The 14,813-nt window shown below is 42.4% G+C and overlaps 1 protein-coding gene across 2 annotated transcripts in view; it reads left to right on the top strand.

Moving 5' to 3' along the window:
* The window catches only part of poc1b (POC1 centriolar protein B), a 41,881-nt gene extending 27,274 nt beyond the window's left edge, over nucleotides 1-14,607 (top strand). Inside the window, exons 11-12 of one of the 2 annotated variants that reach the window (XM_063898363.1) lie at nucleotides 12,670-12,981; nucleotides 13,751-14,607. In XM_063898363.1, the coding sequence (XP_063754433.1) occupies nucleotides 12,670-12,981; nucleotides 13,751-13,912 (474 nt within the window). In that variant the 3' untranslated portion in view covers nucleotides 13,913-14,607. Of the gene's footprint in view, nucleotides 1-12,669; nucleotides 12,982-13,686 lie in introns of both variants that reach the window. The other variant, XM_063898373.1, reaches the window with a different exon arrangement.
* The last annotated feature ends 206 nt before the right edge of the window (nucleotides 14,608-14,813 follow it).

Raw genomic sequence — 14,813 nt, forward strand, 5'->3', positions numbered from 1 at the left:
TCTGGTCTTCAGCTTTATATCCAGGGTTTTGTCTAAACTCTGTCCTCTTTCCCTTAAACCAAAATGCAGATTTCCCCCGTAAAATGTTAAAGTGATGCCAGAAAACAATATCTCTGATGGTCAGAAAGAGTATAATGAGTCCAGAGATATGGAGATGGGGTCAGATGTCTGGTCAGACGGCAGAGACAGCTTACGGAGAATAAATAGGGGATGGATGTCCGGTGGGTCTGCCGGGGGACGAGTGGCCTTTTTCTCTGGAGAGGAAGTAAAGAAACCGGAGCTCTGGATTTAGTTGTTGGTTGAGGTGCAATATATGACTAGGCGTCCTCTTAAAACCGGGCACAGGGTCACCAGATCAAAGCCACTGATAAAACAATTGTCCTTTAAGGTGTCGTGCCTATAACTCCCATGAATCTGTGATACAAACAGTAAGGTAACAGAGTACTGTCTCAAGTCTGTTGTCCATGTTTGCAGCCGATGTGATAGTCTCAACCGAACCTTGACTTGGATTAACGAAGGGTCTGTAGTCCATTCATCTGTTGTTTTGACTGTTGAGACAGTCTGGTGGTAATGAGGGCTTTTAACCAGGCGGCGGTCCAGATCACGACTTGTGCTCTGGTGTGACTCATTCTCGTTAAATGGGATAAATTAAGGACATCTTCAGACCATAAGAGCAATATAAAGAGGGGATAGAATAGCTCCTGCTTTTTCTCGTTTTCCACAATCAACTTCATGGTGAACAAAGCCTGTTTCCACACCAACGCTACAAGTGCTCTTCCATATCTAATGAACCTTTAGCAATCTATTTCAGAGGATGTTATCAACCGCAGCCCTCCATTGTCGACACTGCATCTATTTTTAACCAGTAACCCTACCATTGTTTGTACATCCATTAAGCCACACAGGATAGAAAACACCTGGATATTTCCCTTTTATAACGTACATTACATAACCCTTTTATACAGTATATCCAATTTCCAGTTTGCAAACTGTAACCATAGTTATTTCTGATGGTTGAAAGTTGCACCTGGTGAGCTCCAAAGAGTGTTTCAGAGCCGCTTCTCTGCCCCCATCTGGTACCATGTGAGAGGATTGTATACAAGCCAACCCAAGCTAGTCAATAGTCAAATATGGATCTTCTGGTGTCTGCAAAAAAACCCTAACAACCACTCTGTCTTCCTGCTGTTTGGCTTCATAGAGAGCTGCTCTCTGTACATGTGGCACAGCAGTTTCTTTTTCAATACTACCTTTGAGATACTCAGTAGACTTGTAGGTTCCTTTAGGGTCTCTTAAGGCTTTATATTAGAACTTCTGGGAATTTGTAAAGCAGATGTGCTATGTAAAGATATAGTGGAGTAATGGCTACCTTTTTAAACGATGAATGAAGTCACTCCCCCCACTTTTTTGGGGGCTTTAAAGCTGGTTACGTACACTTTATTGAAGCTCAGTTTAATGTTATCTTACCAAGTAGATATACTGAATGAGTAAGCAGTGTTTCCTAGTGACACATCCAGCTGTTTCTCTTCCTGCCAAGTATTTCTTCTACTTTTGGCTCTTGTTTTGGTCTCCACCGACTCCAGAGGGACATCTTTGCTACAGCACTTTCCAATTTTCTCTGGGTCGGTGCAGTTTTAAAGATCCAGATTGCTTTGTTAAGATCAATTATTTAAAAACAACCAGCGATGCGTTTCATACTCTTTATTAGGAGCATTCTTTGGGGGTTAGTGTGTTCAGATTTCCAGTGGGTCTCTCCTACCCACATGTTCATCATTTCCTCTGATTAAATCATAAACATCTCGCTGTTGGGTAATACTTCTCTCCTCCCCTCCGTCTCTCAGTGAGATAAGCAATGGCGGGCGATGAGTCATCTTCGGTCTTGGTGGGATTTGGCTACAGATGCTCACTCTTTCAAACTGCAGAAGTGGGTCAGAGTGTCATCTTCACATCAATAAACAGCATTTATCCATCCCTTCATGCTCAAATCCTCCTCTCACTCTCAGATTGATGTTCATTCTGTGTCTCTTTTTGTATATATCTCACTTTTTTAGAGTCAGCATCTTCTATCATAATGAGAGTGGAGTTCAAACCTCATTAATCAGAAGCACATGCTTATGTCTGTTTTGTGCAAGCCTACAACGACTCGATATCTTTTATTGAGCATTAAGCACTGAATGTGTGTGCCTTACTTTACACCATGGTGGTCATCGTTATTTGGCTCCAATCCTGATCCGAGTTCTTTGGTATTTGGTCTGCTGATGCCAGAAGTGATGTGTTACATTTCCCTGAATATATTTCTGACTAAATGAAACAAGTGGTGTAAAAACACACCTCTTTTTTTAACCAATAACTTGACCGAAATGCTGAATTGTCAAGATTCATTCCACCAAAAGTACAACCAGGGGTTAAAATAAGTTAAAAATGTGATAGATTTCTTTTGTTTTATGGGCAAATATCCCCTTTGTAGTGTATAGAAGTCTTTAATGAGTTACATGTGACATTAGCTGAGGTTGTGCTGATTTCTGGGATGTATAAAACTTGATTATATTATATATTATATATTTATAAAGCACATGTGCAGTAAAAACAAACAACAGAAAAGTCCTTTCAAGAAAGGATGGGATTTTGACCTGCTTATTCTAAGGCCATAATCTGCTCAAATATGCAATGAGTATGATTTATGAATGCAGGACATGCATTTTCTCATCTAAAGACTACATAAATCATTCAGTGTATATTAAAAGGATACATCGGCCTTATAATACAAGTTATACATAATCAGACTTTGTGAATAAGACACTTTTGCCTGTCTCCATGTGCGGCTGTTCACACATTTTCCACGGCTGCTACCGGTATAGAATCAACACCTTCTTCTGTCCTGAAGCAGCATTTATGCATAAATGAACCAAAAACGGGCGGCTGTTACATAAAGACTTGGAGTGAGAAAGGCTTGTTATAAATGAATGGCATTCATTCAATATAATTAGTATTTACTCAGGAATTATGGCTTCTTTGGCCTGGAAGGGGATTTTTGGGGTTTATCCTTGTAATGTGTAAGACATATACAGTATCTCAACGTGTGCCTTCATGTTCAACTGCGAGCCTCTGGGAGGGATTTCTTTGTGCGTTATGAAGTTGTAGTTATGTTTTCTAACTGTCTCCATTCATGTGTGTGTGATTCGGTCAGAAAGCGCACTGTATTTAATGGCAATCCTCCGCCAAGCAGGATATTTTTGACTTAGCGTGTGGGTGGCTGCTGTGCGGATGTCAGAGGCAGACAGATAGGGGAGAGAGAGGGATGGAAGGAAGGAGGGAGGGAGGATGAGAAATAAAAGAGGATGTATCCACTTCCTTAAAAGCCACATGAACCTTCTCTCGGCTTCCTGCCTGTCTTTCAGCTCAGGCATTTAAAAAGAAAAACATCCAATCAGACCAAGATCAGACCGGCGGTTCCAGCTAAATTATAGTAACACGACTCGTGTGTATGTCTTGAAGTCGCCGTGTGTTTCCCTTTGTCTTTTGTCATGGGTTTTGTTCTCCAAATGTGTGTGAGAGCGTCCATCCCTGTGTGTACGTGTTCTGTTTGAAGAGCTACTAACCGCGGGTGTGGAAAGAGCACCTGGGTACATGACGGTTAGGTGTGACAGAGATGAATGGAACATGAATCCTGTGGTGTGGTGTCTGGGCAAGAAACCGGGCCTCACATCTCTTGCCAGTTCTACCTGCCACCTGACTTCCTTTGAGAGGGTTAAAGGTCAGGGATGGAGGATATTGTGTTTGTTTATGATCTCACAGGAGGAGGGATAGTTCTCTTTGATTCCACGTGTACGTACATTATACAGTATTCTTGGTACTTGTTCTGCTCCTCACACTCTCTGTACTACTACTGCAATTTAAAAAGTAACTTCCCTCTGATACTTTAAGTCATCCTAAGACCATAACTACTATGGTCAAGCAGGAATTAAATAACAAAATGTTGGTTAGGGGGTTGTCAAGGGTCAAATATGTCAAGAGGAAGCCAACAAAGTCCGGTTTGAGGAATACTTGAGTTTGAAGCTTATCAGATGCGGAAACTGTTCATTTCGCAGACTTAAACCCAAACACACAACACAGAAACAGGCAGAATGTTCAGGAGGTTTAGTTAACTCGGTCAGGTGCAGGCAAACAAGTTCAAGAAAGGGCAGGCAGAGGAATCAGGGTCCAAAAATCTGGACCAGCAGGGTCAGGAATGGGCAGCTGAACAGACTTTGAAATAACTGAAGCGCTGGAGAGTTTGGCAGTACACACCAGACAGGGAAAGTGAACTGGTATATACCCTAGTGCCATTTTTTTTAAGCCCCTTCCACTCTCCCCATGCACTACTGAGCGGATATTATCCAAGAACATGTGTGAATGCAACTATCCATGTCACTCCACCAGATTCCTTTCCAAACTGACTCACAGTGAGTGTCTTTTTGATCAAAACACCAAGAAAACTAACATCCAAGAGTGAAAAAGAAGCTTCATTTTCCCGAAAATGCAAAACCAGAAGGCTACGTGTTTTGTGAATTTCTCTCTGTAGCTGTCGATGCCTAAATTGTCATACATGACATTAAGGGAACGGCATTAGACAGCACAAGAGGGCCATGTGACCCGCTCATGTAATCCAGGTCATGTCGTACCTGACAAATAGAGCAAGCGCAGAACCTATTCTTATTAGGTGTGAACACGTCTGAAAGGTGTGAAAGGGCAACTCTGGACAATGTGCAGACATCATTTTCCAGACATACAGCGCAATTAAAATGAGAAACGTCTTTAGAGTGTCCCAGACTTCAAGGGGTTTGTCCTCTTTGTGTAACACGAAGACTAGAGCCCGGACTGCTGCTAACAATCAAGGGAAGATTTGTGGAGAGTGACTCCAGCTGTGTGAGTTGTGTTAGGGTGTGTGCTGCGAGTTGTTAAGTGCATAATTGTTTGTGTGTGTGTCCATCCTTTGGTGCAGATGGCAGCCAATAAGTGTGCTGCCTTTTTTTTTTTTCTAAATCTGTGCTCGTAATTCGCGTGTGTCCAGAGGGCAACAATTTGCCAGCATGTGCAAGTGTTTGTTGGTCTGCCAAAATAGGAAAGTGAAACCAGGACGAGGGGTCAGGGCCAGCTAATGCCGCCTTTGATTTTAAGTAAGGATTTCCTCCCTCCATGGAGCCTGGTTTATTAACGACGTTACATGGCATCCTGTGACCGGGACACACCCCCAGACCATCACAGGATCAATTTCAGTACCACACCGGTTAATACAGGAAGTGGCGATGGGTAGACCCTTGATTTAGACTAAAACCCAAATTCCTTACCCAGTTTCTCCTAATTTGACCCTTTTCCTTGCTGGAAACGTTCCTCTATGAAACTTTCCGAACGGATACTTGCACCTTTTCCACAGGTTGCAAAGGATTTGAAACACCAACTCTTGTTAACGCGGTAGTATTTTATTTAATTGAATTTCCCAATTAGAATTTGTTTAAGCCACTACCTACCACGATGAGTATGCGATCAATGAAACTGAATCATTGCCATAATATGTACATACTGTAGTGGCTTGGGAAAACATTAAGATCTCCTTAAATTTGTTTTTTTTTCGTGAAAGAGATGCTAAAATAAGTTTGATCCATTTTTAATTAAAGTTTATTAAAAGTCAAGTAAAGTCTGAATACTAACTGAGGCCTATGGAATAAAATGACATGTTAATCCTTTAAATAAAGCCTATTATAACAAGTCAAAATACATATAATCCAAATTGCATTTCACTGGGTTTATCCAAATTGCTCAGATTATTGATACTAGTAAATAAACCAGTTCTAAAACAAGGAAATATGTCCAACAAATACATTTTTAACCCGGTTCTGGTCCATTATGCTTCTCAGTAGCAAAAGTTCTTCAAAAAATGTGTTAAAAGTGATTCTCCTAATAATAATAGCCCATTAATAGTGACTAAGAATTGCTAAAACTAGCATTTAATGTCAAGAAATGTTAGAAAACTCCATGTACCATTGATTTGCTTTGAGAAAAATGATAGCTTTTGCTTAATTTTATTCACAATTTTTCATTTAAATACATCCATTATTCATCACTCTGTCACCTTAAGAAGTGCTTATGGTTTTTGTCGCATTACGGTCAGCGTGTAAACACCGCCGGTGTGCTCGACATCACGAGGGCAGGCGGCTTGGTGTGATTACTAAACATCACGAGGCTCCAGAGCCCATCTGTGTCCTCTACAGTGGACACACCGCCGTGACACATCACCTTGTGGGGCATGCCCACCCTGCTGATTCATATTTACAAGTTAGATTTGATCCATTTAGTGTCATCTCAAAAGTAACCTTGGCTTAGAGTCACATATGCTCATAAGATGTTGCATCTATTATGTTGAATATAAGCAGAATACATCCATTTTTAACTAGAGCTTCATTTCAGAATGACATTGGCATCTTATAGAATGATTATTGGGATGCATTGGAAGATCTTTTGTCCTAAAATAATGAGCAGGATGTGCAGAGTCAGGCAATAAACATCAGGCATTTGTATTTCCAAAGATGAGGCTTCAGGTAGAGCGGGGGAGGCTCAGCATCAGAGAGGCCCTTCAATTAAGATCAAACAGCTCTTCCATGTAAGGGTCACAGTGTCTGAGGTCTCCTGCCAACTCTGAGAGCACAGCTAATACCGGCGCTCATGCTAATCATGTGTTTGATCGGATATCTGTGATTGGATATGGAAATTGAGGGGAGGCTATTTTTGACCCGTCTTCTCTTGAGGGTCCTTTTAATCGGAAACATCACCTTTAATGTTACCATTAGCTGGTAGCATGGCCATGTTGGGTAAGTCTGCTGCAGGCATGTGACGTTAGCAACAGGATAAGCAAGGAGTTGTTACAGAGAGGACTCAGGAGGTTGAGTGGTCGTCAACCAATCAGAAGGTCGGTGGTTTGTAGTCATGTATGGCAACCTCTGCCTCTGTATGAATGTGTGTGAATGGGTAATACTTGCTTGGATAAGTAAAAGAGCTTTGAGGGGGTGCAAAGACTGGAAAATATATAATGCAATCCATTACCATAACAATTAGCTTTGATTATCAGTAATGCATTACAGTAATATCACAATTTGTATTCAGTTTACACTTTTTCTGAACACTTTCATGACATTTTTAATAGTTTTTGGGCCGGATGAGCCTTTATTGGAGAGAGATAGAGGGGATGATATGCATAATTGGACCACCGAAGCAGGAACTGAGCCCTAATACATCGCCTGGTTCACGAGCCATATACTACTATAAGTATTAATAACAGGTGTAAGAAGTGGTATCAGAATATTAGAATATCTCACAGTATTTGTTTGCAGAAAGAAGCTTCATGAGCTTCCTCCAAACATTTTGCACCAAGCCTCTTTATCCCAGAGGATCCGAGGTTGTGCAACAGTCCTCCATTCAAAACTCCACGTAGTCACAACGTGGCCATTGTTTCCTCGCTTTCATCACTGGGGCACTGTCACGTCACCCTAACTGCCCCCTTATTATCACATTCTGCTCTGCTGTGCCACCCGGGCGTAACCACCCACTCATCTCCCATCACACAGTAGAAACCCCAGCTGGCAGCACGCCATCAACACATCCCTGCCATGACCGACCCCTGACGTTACACTGAGATGACCGGAAAATGTGTTGTTAAAAAGCTCTTGTTTTGGATGCATCGTGCTCTAAGTATTATAATCTGCCTTGTCTTATTTTTGCATTACTGGCACGCTGTATGGAGCTTTTGTCTAATATGCTGGAAGTAACGGTTCTTCAGTCAGGAAATGTGATTATTTATGACAGACTTGCTTTTAAATGATGTTTCTCATTCATATTTATCCCCGAAAGCATAATTAGCTACCATTTAACACATTTACAGCTTTTTTTAAAGGGCCCTATTATACTTTTGGGTTTTTTCCCTTGGGAGTTTCTCTCCCACATACTCCCCCAAACCCATCCCCCTATCTGCCTGAAATACCTCAATCGGACTCCCTTGTTGACTTCCTGAACATAATGACATCACTATGTAACACTTTCCCTTCCATTAGCTAGCACTCCGACACATCGTAAGTGATAGGCTAAGGGGCGGGACATCTCTAAGTGGTTCACCAATCACAACAGAGCCGGCCAGCTAACCAATCAGAGCAGGCTCTGGTTTCAGACAGAGGGTGAAAAGAGGTGCTGCAGCACAGGCAGTATGAGAAAAATAAAGAGCTTTCTGAACATTAAAGCATGGAGACATGTCCCAGGAGAGACGCTACATACTGATATACACCTGAACATCAGCAGGAGAGGACTCTTTAAAGTAGAGACACTACATACTGATATACACCTGAACATCAGCAGGAGAGGACTCTTTAAAGTAGAGACACTACACACTGATATACACCTGAACATCAGCAGGAGAGGACTCTTTAAAGTAGAGACTCTACATACTGATATACACCTGAACATCAGCAGGAGAGGACTCTTTAAAGTAGAGACTCTACATACTGATATACACCTGAACATCAGCAGGAGAGGACTCTTTAAAGTAGAGACACTACATACTGATATACACCTGAACATCAGCAGGAGAGGACTCTTTAAAGTAGAGACTCTACATACTGATACACACCTGAACATCAGCAGGAGAGGACTCTTTAAAGTAGAGACACTACATACTGATACACACCTGAACATCAGCAGGAGAGGACTCTTTAAAGTAGAGACGCTACATACTGATATACACCTGAACATCAGCAGGAGAGGACTCTTTAAAGTAGAGACTCTAAATACTGAACATATTAGGGTGATGCATTATTCTCATTACATTGCTGTAATCATGCTTTCTTAGAATACTCTTTATCTGTGCCGTTATGTCCTGCAGCTGGGGGGATCAGTAGTTTATAAAGTCTTCTGTGTATGTACTTTTATATGTTTGATTTTGCGTGTGTGTGTGTGTGTGCATTGATTTGACACTCCAGCCGGGTGACCCTGCTTATTAAATGTTTGATTGCACCCAAACTTCCTGTCGGAGGAGGTGGTGGTGGGGTGGTGGTGGTGGGGGGGGGCACACTGAGGGATGGAGGTCTGCATCTGCTGAGATTAAATGAGCTCAGCAGATTTTTGCCAGATGTGGCCAGGGCTAAGGGGGGGAGGGGGGTGAAGAGAGAAGAACATAAAGAGAGAAACGGGCAGAGATAGCGGGAGAGACTCCGTCCACACACTGACAGCTTTGTTCACCTCCACTCAGGAGTTAAGAGTAACTCTCCCTCCTCCTTTCTCCACACACACACACACACACACACACACACACACACACACACACACACACACACACACACACACACACACACACACTCCTCTCCTCCTCCTTCCTCTCCGGCCTCCCTCCACGCTCTCTTTGAAGTGAGGACAGTGCTCAGGAAGCGAGCCGGAATCGATTGCTCCATGCATTAGGCCAGGAATGTGTGACTCCCTCCTCTTCCTGCCTCCATCCTCCTGACACATCCCTCATTTATTTCCCCACTTCTATTCCTCTTTGTGCACTAAAAACAACAACTTTTATGCGAGGCGTTACGATGATTTTAGGCGAAAAGCCCAACACTCCTCACTGCTTAAGATTCCAGACACTGATCTGAGCGCAGCTGTTCAAGGGTCATAGTTGGTGATGTAGTTGAGAAAGTGTGTGTGTGTGTGTGTGTGAGGGATGTTGTGAAGTCAGTGCAGAGAGCTTGGACAACTTTAGAATTATATCTTAGTTAATCAATCTTTTATTCGACATTGAATAACCCTGTAATCTCTGTATTGGATCATTTAGTCAATTGTTTAGCGAAAAATGCAAAAACCAAAGGATTTGTCACTTTTTTTTAAGTTGTACTATTTTCGTACTAAAATTATCCAATTATGATAAGTTCAGGAAACAAGCAATTAGAATACGTCACCTCTGGCCCTTTGTAATTATCGCCTGACATTTAAAAGCCATAGTTAAGCCATCAATGATGAACAGATTCATGAATCAAAGGTGGTCTGTTTCTGAAAATAGAACTATGAAAAAACTATGCAAGAGTTAGAGTTATAACTTCAAATGTAATATAGCCATACTCCTCTGACTTTTATTTGACATGTCTCCATGCTTTAATGTTCAGAAAGCTCTTTATGTTTCTCATACTGCCTGTGCTGAAACACCTCTTTTCACCCTCTGTCTGAAACCAGAGCCCAGTCTGCTCTGATTGGTTAGCTGGCCGGCTCTGTTGTGATTGGTCAACCGCTAAGAGATGTCCCGCCTCTTAGCCTATGACGTACAATGTCTTTGAGTGATAGACATTTTGTGCAAGTGTTACATAGTGATGTCACTATGTTACAGAAGCAAACAAAGGAGTGCAATGGAGGCGTTTCAGGCAGGGGGGAGGCAGTATGTGGGAGAGAAACTTGGGATTTTAGCCTTTGCAGACCATTGACATGCATTAAAACCTTTTATAACACACTATAGGAAAGGGGAAAAACTAAAAAGGGCCTCTTTAATTTCAGACTCACTGAACAAAGCCATGAAGAAAATACATGTAACACAAAAAAATAATGCATAAATGATTGCATGACTTTGTTTTGACCTGCTCGTCATATCGAAAGCTCTCCGTCTGAGTTGCAGCAAACGTCTCAGGACTATAAGATGCTAGTTTGAATCACAGGATGTTGTTGAAGGTGTCCTTGCGCAACAACACCCCTCTCAGCAGCCACCGGTAAAATGTGCCTCTTGTGTGAAGCTTCTGTTGTGCATGTGTGAAACCATTTCAATGTGAAGTCATGCTCGGTTGTCTGTGCCAGGATAAATGAGGAAAATGTGTCCCTGGTTACACTGAACATAATGTTCCCTGTCTTTGTTCCTTCTCCCACCATGTGCTTTTCTCTCCTCATGAAAAGGGAAATCATTTTGTCACGACCGCTTCCATTAAAAGTAAAGGTTACATTTTTTGAAGAAATCTTTGCGGTGTGGCTATCGCTCTCCTTAGGGTGTGAATAAACCTTGTGAACTTGTCTTTTGCCAGCAAGTTAGTCAGTGGGTCACAGAGTCTGTCGTTAAGTCAGTAATCCAGCCGCGTGAGTCATCCTCCTCCTTCAGTCTGCCAAGTTACAACACGCTCAAGGCCTGCTGCTCTGACAAAACAATGAGACAGGAAGGATGTTGGTTAAACCTGCACAGCGTTAAGTGTCATCAAGTCACAGATTCCTGTACATTACAGACAGGGCATTAAAGCACGCTGGATGTAAAGGCTTATCGCGTGTTATGTGTTATTAGTGATTAGACTACTCCACTGATTGGTTCATGAACGATGGTTTTTAGGTGACGGGTTTTGCTGCTTTGTTGGTTACCATGTCGTTATTTAAACTAGTTGCATGAAAGGTGCTCAAAGTGGCTTTACGAATAAACAATTACCACAACAAACAGATTAAATGAAGTAAATTGGAATCATTAAATATAAAAAATACAGAACAGAAAGCATCACTCACATGTCAACTACATCCAGTAGGGTAGTGGACGTAGCCACCTTGCCGTCCCCAACAGTTTTGTAGTCGTCTGTTTTGGGGCCTCCAGTTTGGCTGTTTCCATCTTGTATTTTGGGATTCAGAAGCAAGTAGTAAGTTGAGCTAGATACCACAAAATGATGACCCTACATGTCAATGCACCTCAAACGTTAGCAACCTGTCTGTCACAAAGTAGCTCCGGCCTCAAGAACACGTGTATTTCACTCTAAATGTGACCATAATTTACTAAATGAACACCATGCTATATTGAAGAAGACCGAAACCAAGCTAGTGACGTCATTAGTAACATGTTTATTGATGATTAAATCAAGTGAGAAGTAAGGCCATTTTCTCATAGACTTCTATACAATCACACTTCCTGTGAGATTGCGATCAGCGAGAATGCAGGTTTAAGGCACTTTCGCATCGGCATAACTTTTGAGACGCTAAGGTTGCCTCTTTCAACTTCACCCAAAGCTTAGACTGAGACTTCAATGTGTCTGAGAGTTGAATCTAACACCTACACTTTCTTTGAGGGCTCACACTTACACATTGAAGCTGTTTCAACCGTTTCACCGAGAAGACTTTATAAAACAAATGATTCCCAAAGCAGCAGCAGAGTATTTAAAGGAAAAGTAACATGTGATGAAGGCAATGTATGGATTAATATACATCAAATATATATCTCAAACAGAGTTATAAAGATAGATAAGTACATGTGACCTCACTGGGATGAATCCCAACTGGAGGGATGACTCAGAAATGTAATCTGTCGGTCTTTCTTTAACTGTTAATATCCGATGTATATGATATTTTCAAGCAAAACATGTTACCTTTCCTACTCCTGTCTCACACTCTTTGCTTTGGGGGTTGAATCAGGCTAGACACTTGAGTCTTTCATTGGGATTATTTTGGTTTTCAGTGGCCTCTCCTCAATTGAATGTCAAGGAATCACAATGGTGATTTGATTCAGCGTGGGTTCTGCCGTACAATGCAATTTGATGAGAGAATCATTCACGGCAGACCCGAGCACAGCACTTGTGTCAAAGCAAACACCCTCACCACTGCTGGAGTGCACAATGCCCTGAAAACCAATCAGCTGAACAACAGTCTTTCTTTCTCTTTCCTCTCCAGCTCCTAAGCGGTCGAACACACTTGACGCCCACGCAGGCCGCGGACAACGGGCGACCCTCCAACGGTTTGCCGGCGCGTCACGGAGCCAGTTCAGGAGTGGGAGGATGGATGGGAGACGAAAGCACCACCAGCAGGGCAGGTGCAGCTGTTTGGACTGGGGAAAGCGGGGGAGGAAGAGGAAGGAGAGAGGAGGAGGAGGAGGAGGAAGAGGAGAGAGGGCAGACGCACCCACTGGAAGTTCTCTCCGGTCATCCGTCCAGTCTGGACTGTACCCTGCGGCACATTGTCAAACAGCTGGATATTCTAACTCAGGTCTGTTTTTTAGCAAAGCAAATCCACAAAATTACAATTAGATCCCACAAAATCATCATGAAAATGGAGAAAGGCCAGCGTCAGGTCACATTTACATCTCAAAATGTCTTGTTCTGTTGTAATAAGAAAGGTGGAGTTAGGGTTAGGGTTGTTAATCCCCTCTGGGAAACCTGCGCTGATTTTTTCGATTTGAGGCAAAGTCAAATAAAGACACCACGAAAAACAAACAGTCACCAGTAGAGGGTTTATGGTTTACCTGCCCGACCTCCACACCTGTTCAGCTACTAGTGCCACCTGCTCAAAGTAGGCTAATGATTAATCCTTCTGAAGCAGTTTGTGCCATGTTTTCTTACTTAGTTCATCAACATTTCTGATGAGTTGGACCCTGTATACCAAAAGAAGTTCTTAATATCTTCCTGTTTTCCATCAGATCAGTATGTGAACATGGTAAATGTACTTTATTTATACGGCGCTTTATCCACTCTAAAAGACCCCTCTCAGCACTTTACATTCTAGTCATTTATCCCATAAATATCCTGTCCAGTAATTCACGTCTTGTCCGAAATTTACTCATGGACTTATTCCTTATTTGAGACAAAGTGGCATAAAAAAAAAAGAAGGTGAATCAGGAAAAAGGAACCGTGAGGAACTCTGACTTCATCTAGACTGTCCTGAAAGAATCAAACCTTGTCTGTTGCTCTTTAGTTATACTTCCAAAATGACGGATCAGCCTAATCTCTGCTGTTCTCCAACTTTCTCCAACACAAAGACGGTGTCGGTGCTGGAGGAGCGTCTCTCCCTGACGGAGGACAAGCTGAAGGACTGTCTCCTCAACCAGTCCCAGATCCTGAAGGACGTCCGATCGTCGGGAGAGAGGCGGAGGAGGACGGAGAGCCAGGAGACGGACGGGTCACCCATCCATTTCACTTGAGGACGACCTCGCCCTGCCACACACACACACACACACACACACACACACACACACACACACACACACACACACACACACATACACACACACACACAAACGGAGTTGAACTGCTTCACCCCAAGACTGCTGGACATGGGTTGTGTGTGTGTATGTGTGTGTGTGTGTGGTTTCTAAATATCGACCTTGGTGGTCTCTCTCATCTCAGGGGTCAGAGGGTTAATCAGGGTGTGTGTGTGTGTGTGTGTGTGTGTGGGTGTGTGTGTGTAATATGAGGATATTCTCTTCATGTCTTTCTTCACCTCTTAAGGATATCCAGCTGCACAGCCAAGCACAATCTGGCTGGGACATTCTGTGTGTGTGTGTGTGTGTGTGTGTGTGTGTGTGTGTGTGTGTGTGTGTGTGTGTGTGTGTGTGTGTGTGTGTGTGTGTGTGTGTGTGTCTGTGTGTGTTGTCTGTGTGTTGTATGTGTGTTTGCATGTTTTTGGTTTTTGATATGGATGTTACGTCCAATCAGAACAGCTGCAGCTATGAAAACAGACGGTGCTTGTGTGCTGTATGACCTGTGTGTGTGTGTGTGTGTGTGTGTGTGTGTGTGTGTGTTTACGTGTTTACATGTGTATATGTGTGTATTAGCACATGTTTTAGCAGTTGATGGCTCCTGCAGTTCTGTCTGTTTGATAATGTGCTGCCTCAGATTTAATTTATATGAATAAATGATGAGCTGCATTGCTCTAACGTTATCAGTATTGTCTTCATCTCCGTCAAAACAAAGACCTCTCACACATTCTGTTTTTATTTTGACTATATTACCAAGAAGGAGTGTTGACTGTGGATTAAATCCAAAATCTGGATAATGCCCCTTTTTATTTTGGAGCCCAGTGAAATTTGACATCTTCATTAT

This window comes from Eleginops maclovinus, chromosome 2 (genome assembly GCF_036324505.1).
Source record: "Eleginops maclovinus isolate JMC-PN-2008 ecotype Puerto Natales chromosome 2, JC_Emac_rtc_rv5, whole genome shotgun sequence".
Taxonomy (NCBI): domain Eukaryota; kingdom Metazoa; phylum Chordata; class Actinopteri; order Perciformes; family Eleginopidae; genus Eleginops; species Eleginops maclovinus.